This window comes from Genypterus blacodes, unplaced genomic scaffold (genome assembly GCF_046128005.1).
Source record: "Genypterus blacodes isolate CSIRO-AG114 ecotype Tasmania unplaced genomic scaffold, CSIRO-AGI_Gbla_v1 ptg000157l_1, whole genome shotgun sequence".
In the NCBI taxonomy this organism is placed as follows: Eukaryota; Metazoa; Chordata; class Actinopteri; order Ophidiiformes; family Ophidiidae; genus Genypterus; species Genypterus blacodes.
Window position 1 is genome coordinate 197,107 of NW_027466958.1, and position 16,431 is coordinate 213,537.

The window sequence follows — 16,431 nt, forward strand, 5'->3', positions numbered from 1 at the left end:
CGGCTTTCGGCTCAGCTGCAAACCAACTTCGCACATGATCTCTCGCTCTGTGTGTGTGTGTGAGTGTGTGTGTGTGTGTGTGTTTGTGGTCACATCAGCCCCACTTTCTCTTTGTGAGAGCGCCGTGTTGTATTTCAAGGCCTATGGAGAAGAAAATGAGAAAAAGGTGGAAGGATTAAAGTTAAAAATGACATCATCGCTCGGCATGAAGCTAGCGTGTCAGGAGAAAAGCTCCACTGTGTGTGTTTGTGTGTTGTTGGTCCTCCATCAGGTTCATCAAGTGCTGGGTGCGTGTGGTGCAGTGTTCTACTTGTTGTGCCTGCAGAGGGTTTGCCTATTAGAGGAGTGACCGACAGTAACCTCTCTTTGTTCTCTTCCTACTCTCCTCTCCTCTCCCCTGCTCTCTCTCTGCTCTAGCCTTTCTTTCTCTTTCATTACATTACGATCATTTGGCAGACGCTTTTATCCAAAGCGACTTACATTACATTACCACCCTTCGCAGAGGGGGGAGCAATTAAGGTTTCGGTGCCTTGCTCAGGGCAGGGGCTCGAACCGGCGACCCTCCGGTTCCAAAGCGGAAGCACTACCCACTGAGCCACTGCCTCCCTCTTTCTTCCTACACTTCTTCTCACACAAAGGCCCTTCCTCTCCTCCTCTCCTCCTCTCCTCCTCCTCCTCCTCATTCTTCCTCTGCTTGGTCACGAGTCACAAGCCGGTGACATACGATTTTTGGTGTTAATTGAGGAACTTGCGGCGACATGTCAGTGAACGACCTGCAGTAACCTCTCTCTCTCTCTCTGCTCTCTCTCTGTGTGCTAACAGGCAGCAGTCAGATGAGATAAAGAGTTAGAGTTCTGTTCTAAGAAATGTGAAGCAAAGGTGATTCAGTTTGTCAGAGCTCCTTAAACAGCTGAAGGAATGTCAAGGAAAGCTGAATATCTGTGGGTTAGGAACGATGTGGGGTTGATATGAAACAACATGGCTGCCCTCGGGCTACAGCGTGTGTGTGTGTGTGTGAGGTAAACACACTCCTGAGGGTAGAACTTTTAAGTGGATACTGAGTTGTATTTATACATTTAATAATCCAGTACCAGGACACACACACACACACACAGACAGACACACACACTCACACTGTGATAGCGTAGAGAACAGTGGCTAAATTTATCGCGGTCACACAGGCAGCTGAGCACAAAGTGTCTCCACTCAACAGTGCAGCGCTCACTGCCCAACATGGGAAAACCACTCGTGCTGCCGCCGGTGATAACCTTTAGCTTCATACCTACAGGTTCACACATACACACACACACACATACACACGGTTCATTTAAGGTGCCCCACATTGCTCTGAGTTGTGAAAGATGATAGCTACGTAAACACACAGATATATTTATCACATCTCATGCAGCGGGGGGAGGAGACAGACAGACAGACAGACAGACAGACAGACAGACAGACACAGAGTTGAGGTGTTTTGTTCAATACAAGCACTTTGAGAACTTCTGTGTATGTGTGTGTGTGTGTTTGCATGTAGATTTACATAAAGTCCAAGAATCTTGGAGTGGTGTGTTTGCATTTGCACCCTCTATTATATCAATATTATGATTTGGAAGGATGCTCGTTCTATGCCAGTGTGCCTCATTATGTGTGTGTGTGTCCCTCAGTTTGCCAACATGAACAGTTGGAAGGACATGCGTAAGGAGATCCTGTACCTGACTACCAACGCCACCACCTCTCCAAACCAGATGTACCAGGCTGTGTCCCGTATCGTATGCGGACACCCGGAGGGAGGCGGCCTCAAGATCAAGTCTCTCAACTGGTACGAAGACAACAACTACAAGGCCTTGTTCGGAAACCATGGCAACGACAGCGACAGCGAGCCTCACTCCGTTTACGACAACTCGTCTAGTAAGTGCCCGTAGATATTGGATTGCACCGACTTGTTTACTTTGACTTTCGAGGATCAGATGTTAGGTTACACGACTTCTAGGCTCCTCATTGAGCTTCTTCATCAAGGCTGAGGTTAAAGGTCATGAAGCACGAGTGTCTTTGTGTTTTCACTGTACAGCCCCGTACTGCAACAACATGATGCGTAGCCTGGAGTCCAGCCCCATCTCCAGGATGATCTGGAGAGCGCTGAAGCCTCTGCTGATGGGGAAGATCCTCTACACGCCGGATACTCCAGCCACTCAGAGGATCATCCACGAGGTACGACAGGCTGCCCCTGCACGGCAACCACCTCAGACACAATCAGGAACCCATCCCCATGAGATGACACCTGTTGATGTCTCTTATGTGTGTGTGTGTCTGTGTGTTTTCCAGGTGAACAAGACCTTCCAGGAACTAGGAGTACTCAGAGATCTCGGAGGGATGTGGGAGGAGATGAGGCCTAAAGTTTGGAACTTCATAGAGGAGAGCGAAGAGATGGACCTGGTCAGGGTGAGTGGAACAGACAGACACACACACACATACGGCTGCATGTGTTTAGCGTGCCTGTATATTGAACAGTTCAATCACAAAGACTCACAAGGAAGTGGAAGATAAGCGAGTTCCTGTTACCTAACCCATCCTCAAGCACAGACAGAGTCAAAGAGTTAAAGACAATAATCAGTGCATCTCTGTGAATAAAGTATAATTATAGCTCCAATGTGACTTGCTGAATGAAGAACCACCCGCCCAGACTAACTCATGGAGCTCCGTGTTGAGATTGTCCGTGACTAAATCCCACAAACCTAAATGTTCTTCCCCTGTCGTTCTGCCACCAGTTGATCCAAATTCTTGCTGATGTGAAATCTGAGTGATTTTCTGTTGTGGCCGTAGCCAGAATCTAGTCCACAACCAGAAATAGAGCCGAGGCAAAGGCAGACCAAAGTGAACGTGGAAGAACTGTCTCATTCTGATAACAACATCATAGTTTTGGAAAAAGGCATAAACAAGCCAACAAAGCGCCTGTGGTTCTCTTAAAGTGAGACGAGTGTCGGCCATTTACCACCATGTCCAGTTTCAGAGGGCGATGGAATCAAATGGCACACGCACTCCTCTGTGTTGTTCACGTAACCGCTGCTTCCACCTAGTGGTCTCAGAGGGTAGTGTGGAGTTATTTCTGATGATTTATGATTTGTTTATGTCACAGTTGACCCACTTATAAGACAGTTCAGATGTTTACAGTGACGAGTGTAGTGCAGTGTGTTTACTGTCTCTCTTTGTACTTTAACACTGTATCAGCTCAGAAGGACTCAGATCATCACCTGCTGTTTTTTCAGACTCACATCTGCATTGAACAGGTGTCCTCACATACAGGTCGCTTAGTCAGTCGCAAGGAAACGGATTCTGTGTCATTGAGTTTGTTGTTGCATGCACTTGGAAAACAACATGGCTTCCACTGTTACACTACAGTAGTTTTGTGGTATTTGGGCCGATGCCTGGAAAATGAGTAATGGACCAACTGGTTTGACTTGGGAATACAAGGGAGAGGGATTCTAGAAGATGATATTAGAGAGAAATAACACACAAACATCACAATCACACACACACACACACACAGTGCAGAGCTACTGAAAGTCATAAAGCTTAATTATCCCATGTTTACGTCTCTCTGGCCGTTCTTTGACCTACATTTAGCATTTTATGGCTGCACATTCTTTTTCTCTTCCTGCCTTGTGAGACAATCATTTTCAGCTGTTCCCATGTTGTTCCTCAGACCTAGATACACCACATAACAAACACTGACATCCTTCATTTCACAGACTCTGCTCCAGAATAACGCCAGCGCCACGTTCCTCAACACCCAGCTGGCTGAGACAGAGTGGCGAGTGTCCGACGTGTCCGACTTCTTATCCAAGGTGTCGGAGGATCGCAGACCTGCAGGATCTGCCTACACCTGGAGAGACGTCTTCAACGAGACCGACCAGGCCATCCAGACCATCTCTCGCTTCATGGAGGTGAGCGTGAGAGCAAAAACTGAAACGTCAGCTCAATACCAAGAAGAGAAGTAAGAAGTCCTTATCTCATCATGGCCGCCGGCAGTGAGTCAGATCTGTTATCTGATGAACTCCATTTAGGTCAAGATACAAAGAAGACTTGTTGGAAGATGGGTTAAACGCCAATTGGCTACTATAAAATCAGATCTTCCATTGGTTTGTAATGTACTTTCAAATTCCATCCAGACTATGCCCGGCTACTAAAAACCTCAAAATCAAATGTTCCCTTCTTGCCTCAGCAAATCTAATCAATGCTATGCTGCCTCTGAGTCGCCACCCCTGTCTGTGAAGGCAGTAGGCAGTAGCTCAGTGGGTAGAGCTTCCACTTGTAGCCCAGTGGGTAGAGCTTCCACTTGGGAACTGGAGGGTCGCCGGTTCGAGTCCCTGCCAAGGTGCCCCTGAGCAAGGCACCGAACCCTCAATTGCTCCCCCCTCTGCGTAGGGTGGTAATGTAATGTAAATCGCTTTGGATAGAAGCGTCTGCCAAATGCTCGTAATCTAATCTAATCTAATCTGTGACTGAATGAAGTGTGTTCATATGCATCCATGTTGGGGAATTTCTTCATTCAGATGGCTATGAGGTCAGCATCGCGGTACAATGGAAAAATTTATCCAATAGACTTGGTGCCTATCTGACACACAGGGACCAGAATGATCAGGTTGTGTGTGAATCATCGACACATTCCACGACAAACAGTGATGACAAGTAACAACAATCACCTGTGGCATTTAAACACAGCCTCACTGACTCTCCTCTCTGCCTCTAACACACACACACACACACACACACACATTAACTACCCTTTTATTAAAGCAAACCCTGCTAACCCTTAGTTTCCCATGTGACACAAAGGAAATCCTCTTGCAAAATCCTACATCTGGCAACCCAGTGACCTACAGACTGCAGTGTAAGGAGTGCACATATACTGTAGTGTGTTAGAACTATGCCAAGGCCTCACACAGCATGAAGAGCATGCTGCATGTTCATGAGGTTGTTGGTATGTAGGTTAGGGTTCATCTTATGTCACCTCAGCATATTTGTACGTGAGAGGCTAATCTGCTGAAGGTCTCTAAATCTGTGTCAATCCAGGACACGTGAGTTTGTGTGTCAGGCAATGAAGCTCACAGGGGTCATCGACCTCTGAACAAGAACAAGAAGGAATTCTTCTTCATACTTTAAAACAAACCTCTTAACCCTTCTCTGCCTGTCTTTGCTTCCCTAGTGTGTGAACCTGGACAAGCTGGAGCCGGTGGCCAACGAGGAGCGACTGGTCAACAAGTCCATGGGTCTCCTTAACAACCAGAAGTTCTGGGCGGGTATAGTGTTCCCTGACATCGCGCACGGCAACAGCACAGACCTGCCTCTCAATGTCAACTACAAGATCCGCATGGACATCGACAATGTGGAGAGGACCAACAAGATCAAAGATGGGTACGGAGCTTTGGATCTATACATCTGTGATGTTTAGGAGCAGTTTAGGTGTGCAGATGATTTAGATGGCTCTTTCCTTGCAGGTACTGGGACCCTGGTCCTCGGGCAGATCCCTTTGAGGACCTGCGATACATCTGGGGAGGGTTTTCCTACCTGCAGGACGTCATCGAGCACGGAATCATCAGAGCCATCACCGGTACCAAGGAGCGGACAGGCGTCTACATTCAGCAGATGCCTTATCCCTGCTATGTTGATGACATGTAAGCAAACTATTCCTCCCTCATCAGTCCGTCTCCTCTCATCCTCTTATAACTGTGCATCAAATTCTCATGTTCGGCTCCTCCGTCTCATCTTCTCACAGGTTCCTGCGGGTGATGAGCCGGTCCATGCCTCTGTTCATGACCCTGGCCTGGATGTACTCTGTGGCCATCATCATCAAAGGCGTGGTGTACGAGAAGGAGGCGCGGCTCAAGGAGACCATGAGGATCATGGGACTGAACAATGGCATCCTGTGGCTCAGCTGGTTCATCAGCAGTTTTATTCCTCTGCTGATCAGCGCTGGCTTGTTGGTGATGCTGCTGAAGGTAACAGACACATGCACACACACACACACACACGTGTGTGTACGCTGCTACATCATGTAGGAAAGTCAGTAAACTGTGGAAAACAAGTGATTCACGGGGTTGAACCCTTACGCATGAAGTCATACTCACAGACGTTCACAATGATCTCTGTTCACCTTCATACTCAACACTTAACATGATCCAATTCACCTCATCGTCTAAAAATGTTGTGAAATTGAATAATAGGAGTGATTCATGAAGCTAAATTCAGACAATGATTCATCCTTCTGTCCCTCAGATGGGCAACCTGCTGCCTTACAGTGACCCCGGTGTGGTCTTCCTCTTCCTGGGCTCCTTCGGTGTGGTGACCATCATGCAGTGCTTCCTCATCAGCACCCTGTTCTCCCGCGCCAACCTGGCAGCGGCCTGCGGCGGGATCATCTACTTCACCCTCTACCTGCCTTACGTGCTGTGTGTCGCCTGGCAAGACTATGTGGGCTTCGGGGCCAAAGTCATAGTGGTGGGTAGAGACATTTATACCCAATATAAAGTGGCAACCAATTTGTTTTGAATATGAAGTTTATGAACAGTGACTAACCACATCATCTCTTCTCCTCTCCTTCTCTCAGAGCCTGCTGTCTCCTGTGGCTTTTGGCTTTGGCTGTGAGTACTTTGCCCTGTTTGAGGAGCAGGGTGTAGGGATCCAGTGGTCCAACCTGCTGGCCAGCCCTCTGGAGGACGACAGCTACAACCTGACCACCTCCATCTCCCTCATGCTGTTTGACGCCGTCCTCTACGGGATAATGACCTGGTACATTGAATCCGTATTCCCTGGTGAGTCACGGACAACTTCTGTAACAATCTTAGTGCTTCATCGACAAGTAATCTGAATACAAGTCTCTGAAACACAGCCTTTAAATAAGCAACCATTCCTCTCCAGGTCAGTTTGGAATACCCAGACCCTGGTATTTCCCCTTCACCAGGACCTACTGGTGTGGAGAGAAGGAGAACCTGAACATCTCCACTCGTCTGTCAAAGAAGGGCAACGCTGACGGTAACAGTCTCTCCTTCTTTAAGACGGGAACGTTTTCTATAAACTCATCAAACATGGATTCCATTGACCAGATGTTTTCTTTTGAATCTTCAGCTGTGTGTATTGAGGAGGAGCCGACCCACATTGACCCAGGAGTCTACATCGAAAACCTGGTCAAGGTCTACAGTCACGGAAACAAACTGGCTGTGGACGGACTCTCCCTGAGATTCTATGAAGGGCAGATCACCTCCTTCCTGGGCCACAATGGAGCTGGCAAGACAACAACTATGTAAGATATAGATAGACTGTGTATTGCACCTATAGGAGCATGCCTGCTTGTGTTTGGGTTGTTGTTAACGCTCACAGAGCAGAGATGGTAACTGTCTGTTCTCTACAGGTCGATCCTGACGGGCTTGTTCCCGCCCACCTCAGGCACAGCCTACATCCTGGGTAAAGACATCCGCACTGAGCTTAGCACAATCCGGAAGAATCTGGGTGTCTGTCCACAGCACAACGTCCTCTTCAGCATGTACGTATACTCCATCCTGCTCTGAGCTGGTTTTTTTCATGTAACTTCTTGTTCTTTGAGTGTTTTATACCAGGTGGTAACTGTGTTTGCATGTTTGTCTCGTGTAATCCAGGCTGACAGTGGAGGAGCATATCTGGTTCTACGCCCGTCTGAAGGGGCTGTCGGAGGAAATAGTCAAGGCTGAGATGGAGCAGATCCTGAACGACGTGGGGCTGCCTCACAAACGCACGTCCCGCACCAGCACACTGTCAGGTCAGCTGGCCTTGCTTACTTTTTAAACATTGAACCCACACAAACTGTACTGGAGCGCAGTTCTGTCCAGATGTTGATGTCTCGCTGACTCTTCACCCCGTTGTCTTTTTAGGAGGCATGCAAAGGAAGCTCTCGGTGGCCTTGGCATTCGTTGGAGGGTCAAAGGTTGTCATCTTGGACGAACCCACTGCTGGGGTCGACCCCTACGCACGCAGGGGCATCTGGGACCTGCTGCTCAAGTACAGACAAGGTGAGCAGATTGAACAGTTTCTTGCAGTTCTTCCTTATTTGAAATTGCATTGATGATTTACTAATGACCATCACCTCCTGCTGTCTCAGGGCGCACCATCCTCCTCTCCACCCACCACATGGACGAAGCCGACATCCTGGGCGACCGCATCGCCATCATCTCCCATGGCAAACTGTGCTGCGTGGGTTCTTCTCTCTTCCTGAAGACTCAACTTGGAACAGGCTACTACCTGACCCTGGTGAAGAGAGACTACGAGCTGGCACTCCAGTCCTGCAGGAACTCTGCCAGCACCGTGTCCTACAGCAAGAAGACCGAGAAGGTAGTGGAGATGTTGTATTGAATGTGTTACAGTTCAGAGAGGGAAGCATTCTATCAGGTCTCGCTTTGCTAATGCGTTTGCCTGTGTTTCCTCGTTCCAGGACGACAATATGTCTGAGAGCAGCTCAGATGCTGGTCTGGGCAGCGAACCAGAGAGCGAAACCACCATGATTGGTAAGCCGAACAGACCCTAAACAGCTCCATCCATGTTCTCTGCCAAACTAAGTGCAAATCTGACTCTCTCGTCTCTCTGTCTCCCTTCACTCTCTTCCCTGCAGACGTGTCCCTCATCTCCAATGTGATTTTCAAGCACGTTCCCGAGGCTCGGCTTGTAGAGGACGTGGGCCACGAGCTCACCTACATCCTGCCCTACCAGTCAGCTAAAGACGGAGCCTTCGTGGAGCTGTTCCACGAGCTGGATGACCGACTCACCGACCTGGCAATATCTAGCTACGGGATATCTGACACCACCCTGGAAGAGGTGAGGACCAGTAGATCATCTGTCATCTGTCATCTCCTGCTGGTCCAAGTCTGGCTGATATCTATAAATCAATCATCTTGTATCCTATAGATTTTCCTGAAGGTGGCTGAGGACAGTGGAGTGGATGCTGTGGAGCTTTCAGGTGAGAGTTACAACACATTCATGTCTGTAATGAATAGAATTCTGTATTCATGTTACCTGGTGCTAACGGGACCTTATTGACTGTGGTAACAGATGGAGTGGTGCCGACCCGGACTCGCCGACATCACGCATTTGGAGACCACAAGAGCTGCCTGAAGCCCTTCACCGAGGACGACTATGATTTCAACGACTCTGAAGGTGATCCAGGTAGAACTGCTGTACCCAGCATGCATTGGGAAGCATGAAGTCGCTGCAGAGGAGGACGCATATATCCGGCTCTGTAAATTCACTCTCTGTGTCTCTCCGTGTCTCTCCGTCACAGAATCTCGGGAGACAGACTGGCTGGGCGGCGCAGACGGTAAAGGTTCATACCAGGTCAAAGGCTGGAGTCTGAAGAGACAGCAGTTTGTTGCGCTACTATGGAAACGGTTCCTCTACGCCCGCCGCTCCAGGAAAGGCTTCTTTGCTCAGGTATGCACACACAGCACATGTTGATGTATCCAATGTAGGAATATAAGGAAGTGAGCAGTGTATCAGTCACATGTCATGTGTGTTCTGTGTTTGTGGATCTAAAAAGTCATTGTTATTTTCCAGATTGTCCTACCAGCAGTGTTTGTGTGTATCGCCCTGGTGTTCAGCCTGATTGTTCCTCCATTTGGAAAGTACCCCAGTCTGGCCTTAGATCACAGCATGTATGGAGAACAGTTTACCTTCATCAGGTGAGATATGACGGGACTCATCCTTGTCTTCATCCATTTATCTCTCATTTACAGTTGTCTGCCACTTTTTTCCCCTTATTTATTTACTGCCATTACTAAATCATTTATACAGTTCATAAATAGTTGTACTCGTTTGTGATTGAGTTGTTTGTCTCCTTGCAGTAATGATCGGCCCGATGATGCTCACGCCAACAAACTACTGGAAGCTCTGACAGACAAACCCGGCTTTGGAACACACTGCATGGAGGGAGAGGCCATACAGTAAGTGGAACATGTTACTGAAGCTGCTGTCAGGAGCTTCTCCCTGCTCCCAAACAGGCACGCTCATTTGTCCCCCGTCTGTGTTCCAGCGACATCCCCTGTGCGGCAGTGGAGGAGGAGTGGGCGATCCCGCCGGTCTCTCAGAGCGTCATGGGCATGTTCGCTCAGGGCAACTGGACCATGGAGAACCCCTCTCCTCTGTGTGAGTGCAGCTGTGAGGGGAGAAAGAGGATGCTGCCCGAGTGTCCAGCCGGCGCTGGAGGGCTTCCACCACCACAGGTTAGTGACAAACAGGGACACTACAACCGCTTAACTCAAAATCAACTACATACACTCATAACAAAGACACACTGTAACTGTTGCTGTCGTGTGTCCACCCAGATGAAGATCAGTGAGACAGACACCCTGCAGAACTTGACTGGAAGAAACATCTCTGACTACCTGGTCAAAACCTACGCCCAGATCATTGGCAAGAGGTAATACAACCATAACACATCACCATTTCATTTTAATCATAGTTCTAATGTTTATGTGTATGAAAGTACATATTTCTCTGTCCTGACTCTTTGTTTCTCCCCTCACAGCTTAAAGAACAAGATTTGGGTCAATGAGTTCAGGTACTTTGACTTTTTCGGCCCACATTCCACTTTCCTGTCCGTATTTGTGTGTTATTAGCATCGCAACGCCTTCCTACTCTGTGTCCTTCTCCGTCATTAACATTTGTCTGCTCCTCACAGATACGGTGGATTCTCTTTGGGCGTCCGGAGCTCTCAAGTCCTCCCTCAGAGAGACGAAATCGACAACGCCATCGCTCAGCTGCGGAGACGCTTCCACCTGGAAAGAGTGAGACACCAACATACTCCATCCATTTACATCCTGCAGCTAACGGTCTAATGTAGAGCGTGAGGACAAAAATGTACCGCATACTAAATCTGTCTTCCCTCTTCTTGTCTCTCTCTCTCTGTCTCCTCTGTCCTCCCAACAGGGGACAGCGGCAGATCGGTTCTTCAGCAGTCTGTCCAATTTTGTCCAAGGTTTGGACACCAAGAATAACGTCAAGGTGAGGAAGCATTCATTCATTCATTGTGTAATGATTACTTTCAGCTCAACTCTGAAGAAAACAAACTAAAGCTAAATTAAAACACAGAGCAGAGAAGAAACTGTGGGAAGAGTTAAACATTGCCTCAGTTTGATCTCTTCTTCTCTTCTTCTTCTCTATGAAAGTGAAATCTCACGCGTTGTGCTTATCTCCAGATCTGGTTTAACAACAAAGGCTGGCACAGCATCGGGTCCTTCCTCAGCGTGATGAACAACGGAATCCTCCGCGCCAGTTTGCCCGCCGGCAAGGACCCCGCCAAGTACGGCATCACCGCGTTCAATCACCCGCTCAACCTCACCAAGGAGCAGCTGTCCCAGGTTGCACTGTGAGTATAACAGGCACAGCACGTCTGCACCCTGCTCCCGTTTCTCCCATGTCTCCTCCCTGACTGTTGAATTCTCTCCTCCGTCTCTCAGGATGACGACCTCAGTCGACGTGCTGGTGTCCATCTGCGTTATCTTCGCCATGTCCTTCGTCCCTGCCAGTTTTGTGGTCTTCCTCATTCAGGAGAGGGTCAATAAAGCCAAGCACTTGCAGTTCATCAGTGGCGTGCAGCCGTTCCTCTACTGGCTGGCCAACTTTGTCTGGGACATGGTGAGACACCGCTGTCCCGATCCTCAGCCGTGTTGCTGTGAGGATTATATTAAACATGGCGGAGCTGTTGCCTCTTTTTTAAACTCTTTTTCTCTCTCTTCCTCGCAGTGTAACTACATCGTCCCGGCCACACTGGTTATCATCATCTTTGTGTGTTTCCAACAAGACGCGTACGTCTCCTCTACCAACCTGCCTGTGCTGGCCTTGCTCCTGCTGCTGTATGGGTGAGTCAGACACACACACACACACACACACACACACACACACACACACACACACACACACACACACACACACACAAAGAATGGACTTGTTTGTTAGTTTGTTCAGGAACACGTCCTTTATTTTATTCCCCATCTGCTCCTCTCACATTCTCTTTGCGTCTCCTTCCAGCTGGTCCATCACTCCTCTGATGTACCCGGCCTCCTTCTTCTTTAAGATCCCCAGCACAGCCTACGTGGTCCTGACCAGCGTCAACATACTGATCGGAATCAACGGCAGCGTCTCCACCTTCGTCCTGGAGCTATTTGGAAACAATGTAAATATAGTTTGTCTGCTTTTGCATCTTGAATCTTGAAGTCCTATTCATTCCAAACATGTGTTCAACCATCGTCGCCTCTATTGAATTCTCTTTCAGGAGGTTGGAGGCGTCAACGACATCCTGAAGAACGTGTTTCTCATCTTCCCTCACTTCTGTCTGGGCAGAGGACTGATCGACATGGTGAAGAACCAGGCAATGGCCGACGCCTTGGAGAGGTTTGGTGAGTCCAGCTAACCATGCTAGGATACTGTTGCTTCGGACAAATGTGCATGCCTGTTAAGTATTTGTGTTCTAAATGCTTTGTCTTCTGGTTCTTGTTGCTGTGTTGTAGGTGAAAACCGTTTCCGCTCCCCTCTGGCCTGGGACATGGTTGGGAAGAATTTGTTTGCTATGGCCATCGAGGGTGTGATCTTCTTCTTCATCACAGTCCTCATCCAATACCGCTTCTGCATCAAGGCCAGGTGTGTTAACGAGCCTTTTGTATCAGCTGTCAGTCTTCAAATTGACCTCGCAAAGCTGAAATCTCTGGGAGTTTGACCTGACCTCGTCCTCTCTGACTTTCAGGTCGTCCACCGGTCATCTGAAGCCGATCGGTGAAGAGGACGAGGACGTAGCCAGAGAGCGCCAGAGGATCCTGAACGGAGGAGGACAGTCGGACATCCTGGAGCTTCGGCAGCTCACCAAAGTTTACAAACGGAAGCAGAAGCCGGCGGTGGATCGGCTGTGTGTGGGCATCCCCCGCGGAGAGGTACGGCAGAGACGTCTCACCCATTTACACACACATGTATGCAGACTGAAGCGTCTGGAGAACTGCTTCATGTGGTAGAATGTGTCTATGGATGGTTGATGTTGTGTTTTCCCTGCAGTGCTTTGGCTTACTGGGTGTGAATGGAGCAGGAAAGACCAGCACCTTCAAGATGCTGACTGGAGACTCTTTGGTCACCAGTGGAGAAGCCTACCTGGCGAGGAAGAGGTAAGATACATCATCACAGCAACGCAGAACTGGACTGAAATTGCATTTATAAATGAAAGATCCACAGTCAGACGAAGTTATGTTTATAAATATCAATTCCTTACCCCTCCAGTGTGACCTCAGAGATCGATGAGGTGCATCAGAATATGGGCTACTGTCCCCAGTTTGATGCCATCAACGACCTTCTGACGGGCAGAGAACACCTGGAGTTTTACGCCATCCTGCGAGGGGTGCCTGAGAAGGAAGTGTGCGAGGTCAGAAAGGAAAACACACACACATACACACACACACACACACACACACACACACACACACAGAATAATGAACTAAACATGCAGATGATCCATAAACAAACCTTATCCTCTCCACTAGGTGGCTGACTGGGGCATTCGGAAGTTAGGGTTGATCAAGTATGTGGATAAGTCGGCAGGAAGCTACAGTGGCGGAAACATGAGGAAACTGTCCACCGCCATCGCTCTCATTGGAGGACCCCCGGTGGTGTTTCTGGTGAGTCTGACGCAATAAACCCCTCAGGGCAGCAGGAGGCCCGGCAACGGCAGCAGGACCAGGACCAACATGTGATTAACACTGACTGAGAATGTGTTGCTTTATGTGGACAGGATGAGCCGACAACAGGCATGGACCCTAAGGCCCGCCGTGCCCTGTGGAACGCCATCCTGAGCATCATCAAAGAGGGACGATCTGTGGTCCTCACATCTCACAGGTTAGATTAGGAAACACAGAAACGCAAATCTACACTATTAAAGCTGGACAAAGGAGTAGAATAGGTCTTAACTTGACTTGAATGAGATGCTAATTGAAGTACTGAACCGAATCCTGATGTTTCAGCATGGAGGAGTGTGAGGCGCTGTGCACCAGGATGGCCATCATGGTCAACGGCAGGTTCCGCTGTTTGGGCAGCGTGCAGCACCTCAAGAACAGGTAGGAATACACACTGCAGCATTCCCAACCAGATCACACACATGTTGACTTCCTAACATTGCGAACATCCTGGGAATTGCCATAAAGTAAATGTTCCTCTCTGTGTTGTCAGGTTTGGTGATGGATACACCATCATCCTGAGGGTGGCAGGGCCGGACCCGGACCTTCAGCCGGTGACGGAGTTCATTGAGCGCGAGCTGCCAGGGAGCACGCTGAAGGAGAAGCACCGCAACATGCTGCAGTACCAGCTGCCCTCCTCCCTCACCTCCCTCGCCCGCATCTTCTCCATGCTCTCTAAGAACAAGGAGGCGCTCAGAATAGAAGACTACTCCGTCTCTCAGACCACACTAGACCAAGTAAGCACATTCACCGCAAAGCCCAACTGGAGTGCGAGTTCAGTTCCAGCAAAGCCTAACTTCCTCTTTCCTCTCCTTCTCGTCCCTAAGGTGTTTGTTAATTTCGCAAAGGACCAAAGTGATGAAGACCATCAGAGAGACATGCACCTGAACAAGCGAGATGCAGTGGTGGTGGACATTTCCCAGCTTGACTCCTTTCTCATGGACAACAAAGCCCGGGAGAGTTGTGTCTGACTCCCGCCCTATACCACCAGGGGGCGCTGTTGAGCTTCACCCACCTCTTCCACCCCAGCAAACAGGACCACTAATCTGAGGAAGAGGAGGCCAACTGTGTTCATTTTTTATTTGTATTTTTTTAGTCTTTTTTAATTATTTCTCAGTGGACCTGCAGCTAAGCGCACAGCCTCTGGAGAGAAGACGAGGCAGAGGCTGCAGGCGCTCAGACACTGAAACAAATGAATTCTCAATGCAAATCAATGCAAGATGAAACAAAAAGATGTTGTATATTTAAAGGTGAGGAGATTTTTCCTGTGAGGGCTGGAGACCGGTGCTTCTCCTTTACGAGACAGACGACTCAACACTTGGAAGAGACGGCAGGACAAGGACGCGGCGTACAAGTTATCCGTGGTCACACGTGGCCGTCAGTAATTCAGTGAGACTGTGTTTGTGCTACTCTCCTCTGTGAAATGGGGACAGTGGAAAGAGAAACGTTCCAATCATTCACTGCCAACCGCCACCCGACGGACTGACTACTTTTTATTCAGGGTCTCTCAATCTCTCTTTGTTACCGAGCGCAGATGTTTTATAAAGCTAATTCTGGTTCAGAGCCGCTACAATCCAGCTGATATTCAACGTCCAATCAAGCTTATTGTGACTGCATTTGACGTAATTGATCCGTTATTTTGAAGATAACCTCTAAGGAGATAATAACCATTCTGTCTGTTTTTTATCCGGTGTTGTTGTCTTTGACATTGTCCAGCACAGTGCCTAACTGTATTATGGTGGGGAGAGAAATCAGAGCACTCCGGTAACAATAACAACAACATAAATGTATGTAAAGTACCTATGAATGTATAGGACGGACACAAACACGTCACAGGAGCTTTTTCTGTGGTGGCTTGACATCATTTTAAATCTAATGGGCTGTCAGTTACTGTAATTGGCCCCGCCCCCTTTTTAAACGGAATCGGAAACACAACGAATAAGATGGCGTCACGAACAGGAAACAGGAAACAGGAGTAGGCCGAGGATGGTCAGACACTTTCAACTGGTCTTTGAAAGTGTGTTGGGAATATCTACTGCATGCTTTCCACCGGCACACACACACACACACACTCACCTTGACTCTTAGCACTTGTAAGTGTGTGTGTGTGCCAAAGCATGAGGTCAACTCGGCTTGTACAGCACCGGAGCGGACTGAAATCCTGCTCCGTCCATGTTTGTTTGCCGAGTTTATAACTATAACGTCCGTGTGGTGACTACATCCAAATCCTGTTGTAAAAAGAAGAACATCTGTATCAGTCTGTGGTCTGGGAGTAATGACACGAAGAAGCTTGAAATGTATGTGTGTGTGTTTGGAGGCGCGATGGCAGTGTTTTTTTCAGATCTGAGCTGGCACAGATGTGGACATGATGTAGATCAATCATTTTGTGGTGTTGTGGAGTCTGAAACAGTACCTGTAAGTGAACAAACACACCTGTGAGTGAGCAAACACACCTGTGAGTGAGCAAACAGCAACCTGTGCCAAACAGAGCTGAAGGTGGAGGCTTTGATTAACCAGCGTCACTTTGAGGAGGCTTTTTGTTTTGTAAAGTTTCATAAATTCACCGTGACCTCACTTTTAACCTCCTCTCATATTTTCAGCAACATAAAAAAGCACACACACACACACACACACACACACACACACACACACACACACACACATATACCTATACAATCTGCAATCTCATCAGACTGCACCTTGA

At 48.4% G+C, this 16,431-nt stretch overlaps 1 protein-coding gene across 5 annotated transcripts in view; it reads left to right on the forward strand.

Moving 5' to 3' along the window:
* The window catches only part of LOC143013592 (phospholipid-transporting ATPase ABCA1-like), a 31,624-nt gene extending 15,220 nt beyond the window's left edge, over window positions 1–16,404 (forward strand). For 2 of the 5 annotated variants that reach the window (XM_076167267.1, XM_076167268.1), the window contains exons 9-48: window positions 1,665–1,908; window positions 2,069–2,208; window positions 2,323–2,439; window positions 3,747–3,941; window positions 5,204–5,412; window positions 5,496–5,672; window positions 5,774–5,996; window positions 6,274–6,495; window positions 6,605–6,809; window positions 6,916–7,297; window positions 7,406–7,537; window positions 7,650–7,789; window positions 7,902–8,039; window positions 8,129–8,358; window positions 8,459–8,531; window positions 8,636–8,838; window positions 8,929–8,980; window positions 9,073–9,186; window positions 9,302–9,450; window positions 9,574–9,698; window positions 9,861–9,959; window positions 10,049–10,238; window positions 10,341–10,435; window positions 10,544–10,576; window positions 10,697–10,802; window positions 10,945–11,019; window positions 11,214–11,383; window positions 11,475–11,652; window positions 11,761–11,876; window positions 12,046–12,190; window positions 12,290–12,413; window positions 12,525–12,654; window positions 12,758–12,941; window positions 13,060–13,166; window positions 13,279–13,420; window positions 13,539–13,673; window positions 13,787–13,890; window positions 14,016–14,108; window positions 14,221–14,464; window positions 14,555–16,404. In XM_076167267.1, coding sequence (XP_076023382.1) covers window positions 1,665–1,908; window positions 2,069–2,208; window positions 2,323–2,439; window positions 3,747–3,941; window positions 5,204–5,412; window positions 5,496–5,672; window positions 5,774–5,996; window positions 6,274–6,495; window positions 6,605–6,809; window positions 6,916–7,297; window positions 7,406–7,537; window positions 7,650–7,789; window positions 7,902–8,039; window positions 8,129–8,358; window positions 8,459–8,531; window positions 8,636–8,838; window positions 8,929–8,980; window positions 9,073–9,186; window positions 9,302–9,450; window positions 9,574–9,698; window positions 9,861–9,959; window positions 10,049–10,238; window positions 10,341–10,435; window positions 10,544–10,576; window positions 10,697–10,802; window positions 10,945–11,019; window positions 11,214–11,383; window positions 11,475–11,652; window positions 11,761–11,876; window positions 12,046–12,190; window positions 12,290–12,413; window positions 12,525–12,654; window positions 12,758–12,941; window positions 13,060–13,166; window positions 13,279–13,420; window positions 13,539–13,673; window positions 13,787–13,890; window positions 14,016–14,108; window positions 14,221–14,464; window positions 14,555–14,698 — 6,084 coding nt within the window. In that variant the 3' untranslated portion in view covers window positions 14,699–16,404. The remainder of the gene's footprint in view (window positions 1–1,664; window positions 1,909–2,068; window positions 2,209–2,322; window positions 2,440–3,746; window positions 3,942–5,203; window positions 5,413–5,495; window positions 5,673–5,773; window positions 5,997–6,273; window positions 6,496–6,604; window positions 6,810–6,915; window positions 7,298–7,405; window positions 7,538–7,649; window positions 7,790–7,901; window positions 8,040–8,128; window positions 8,359–8,458; window positions 8,532–8,635; window positions 8,839–8,928; window positions 8,981–9,072; window positions 9,187–9,301; window positions 9,451–9,573; window positions 9,699–9,860; window positions 9,960–10,048; window positions 10,239–10,340; window positions 10,436–10,543; window positions 10,577–10,696; window positions 10,803–10,944; window positions 11,020–11,213; window positions 11,384–11,474; window positions 11,653–11,760; window positions 11,877–12,045; window positions 12,191–12,289; window positions 12,414–12,524; window positions 12,655–12,757; window positions 12,942–13,059; window positions 13,167–13,278; window positions 13,421–13,538; window positions 13,674–13,786; window positions 13,891–14,015; window positions 14,109–14,220; window positions 14,465–14,554) is intronic. The other 3 variants (XM_076167270.1, XM_076167271.1, XM_076167269.1) reach the window with 3 other exon arrangements.
* The last annotated feature ends 27 nt before the right edge of the window (window positions 16,405–16,431 follow it).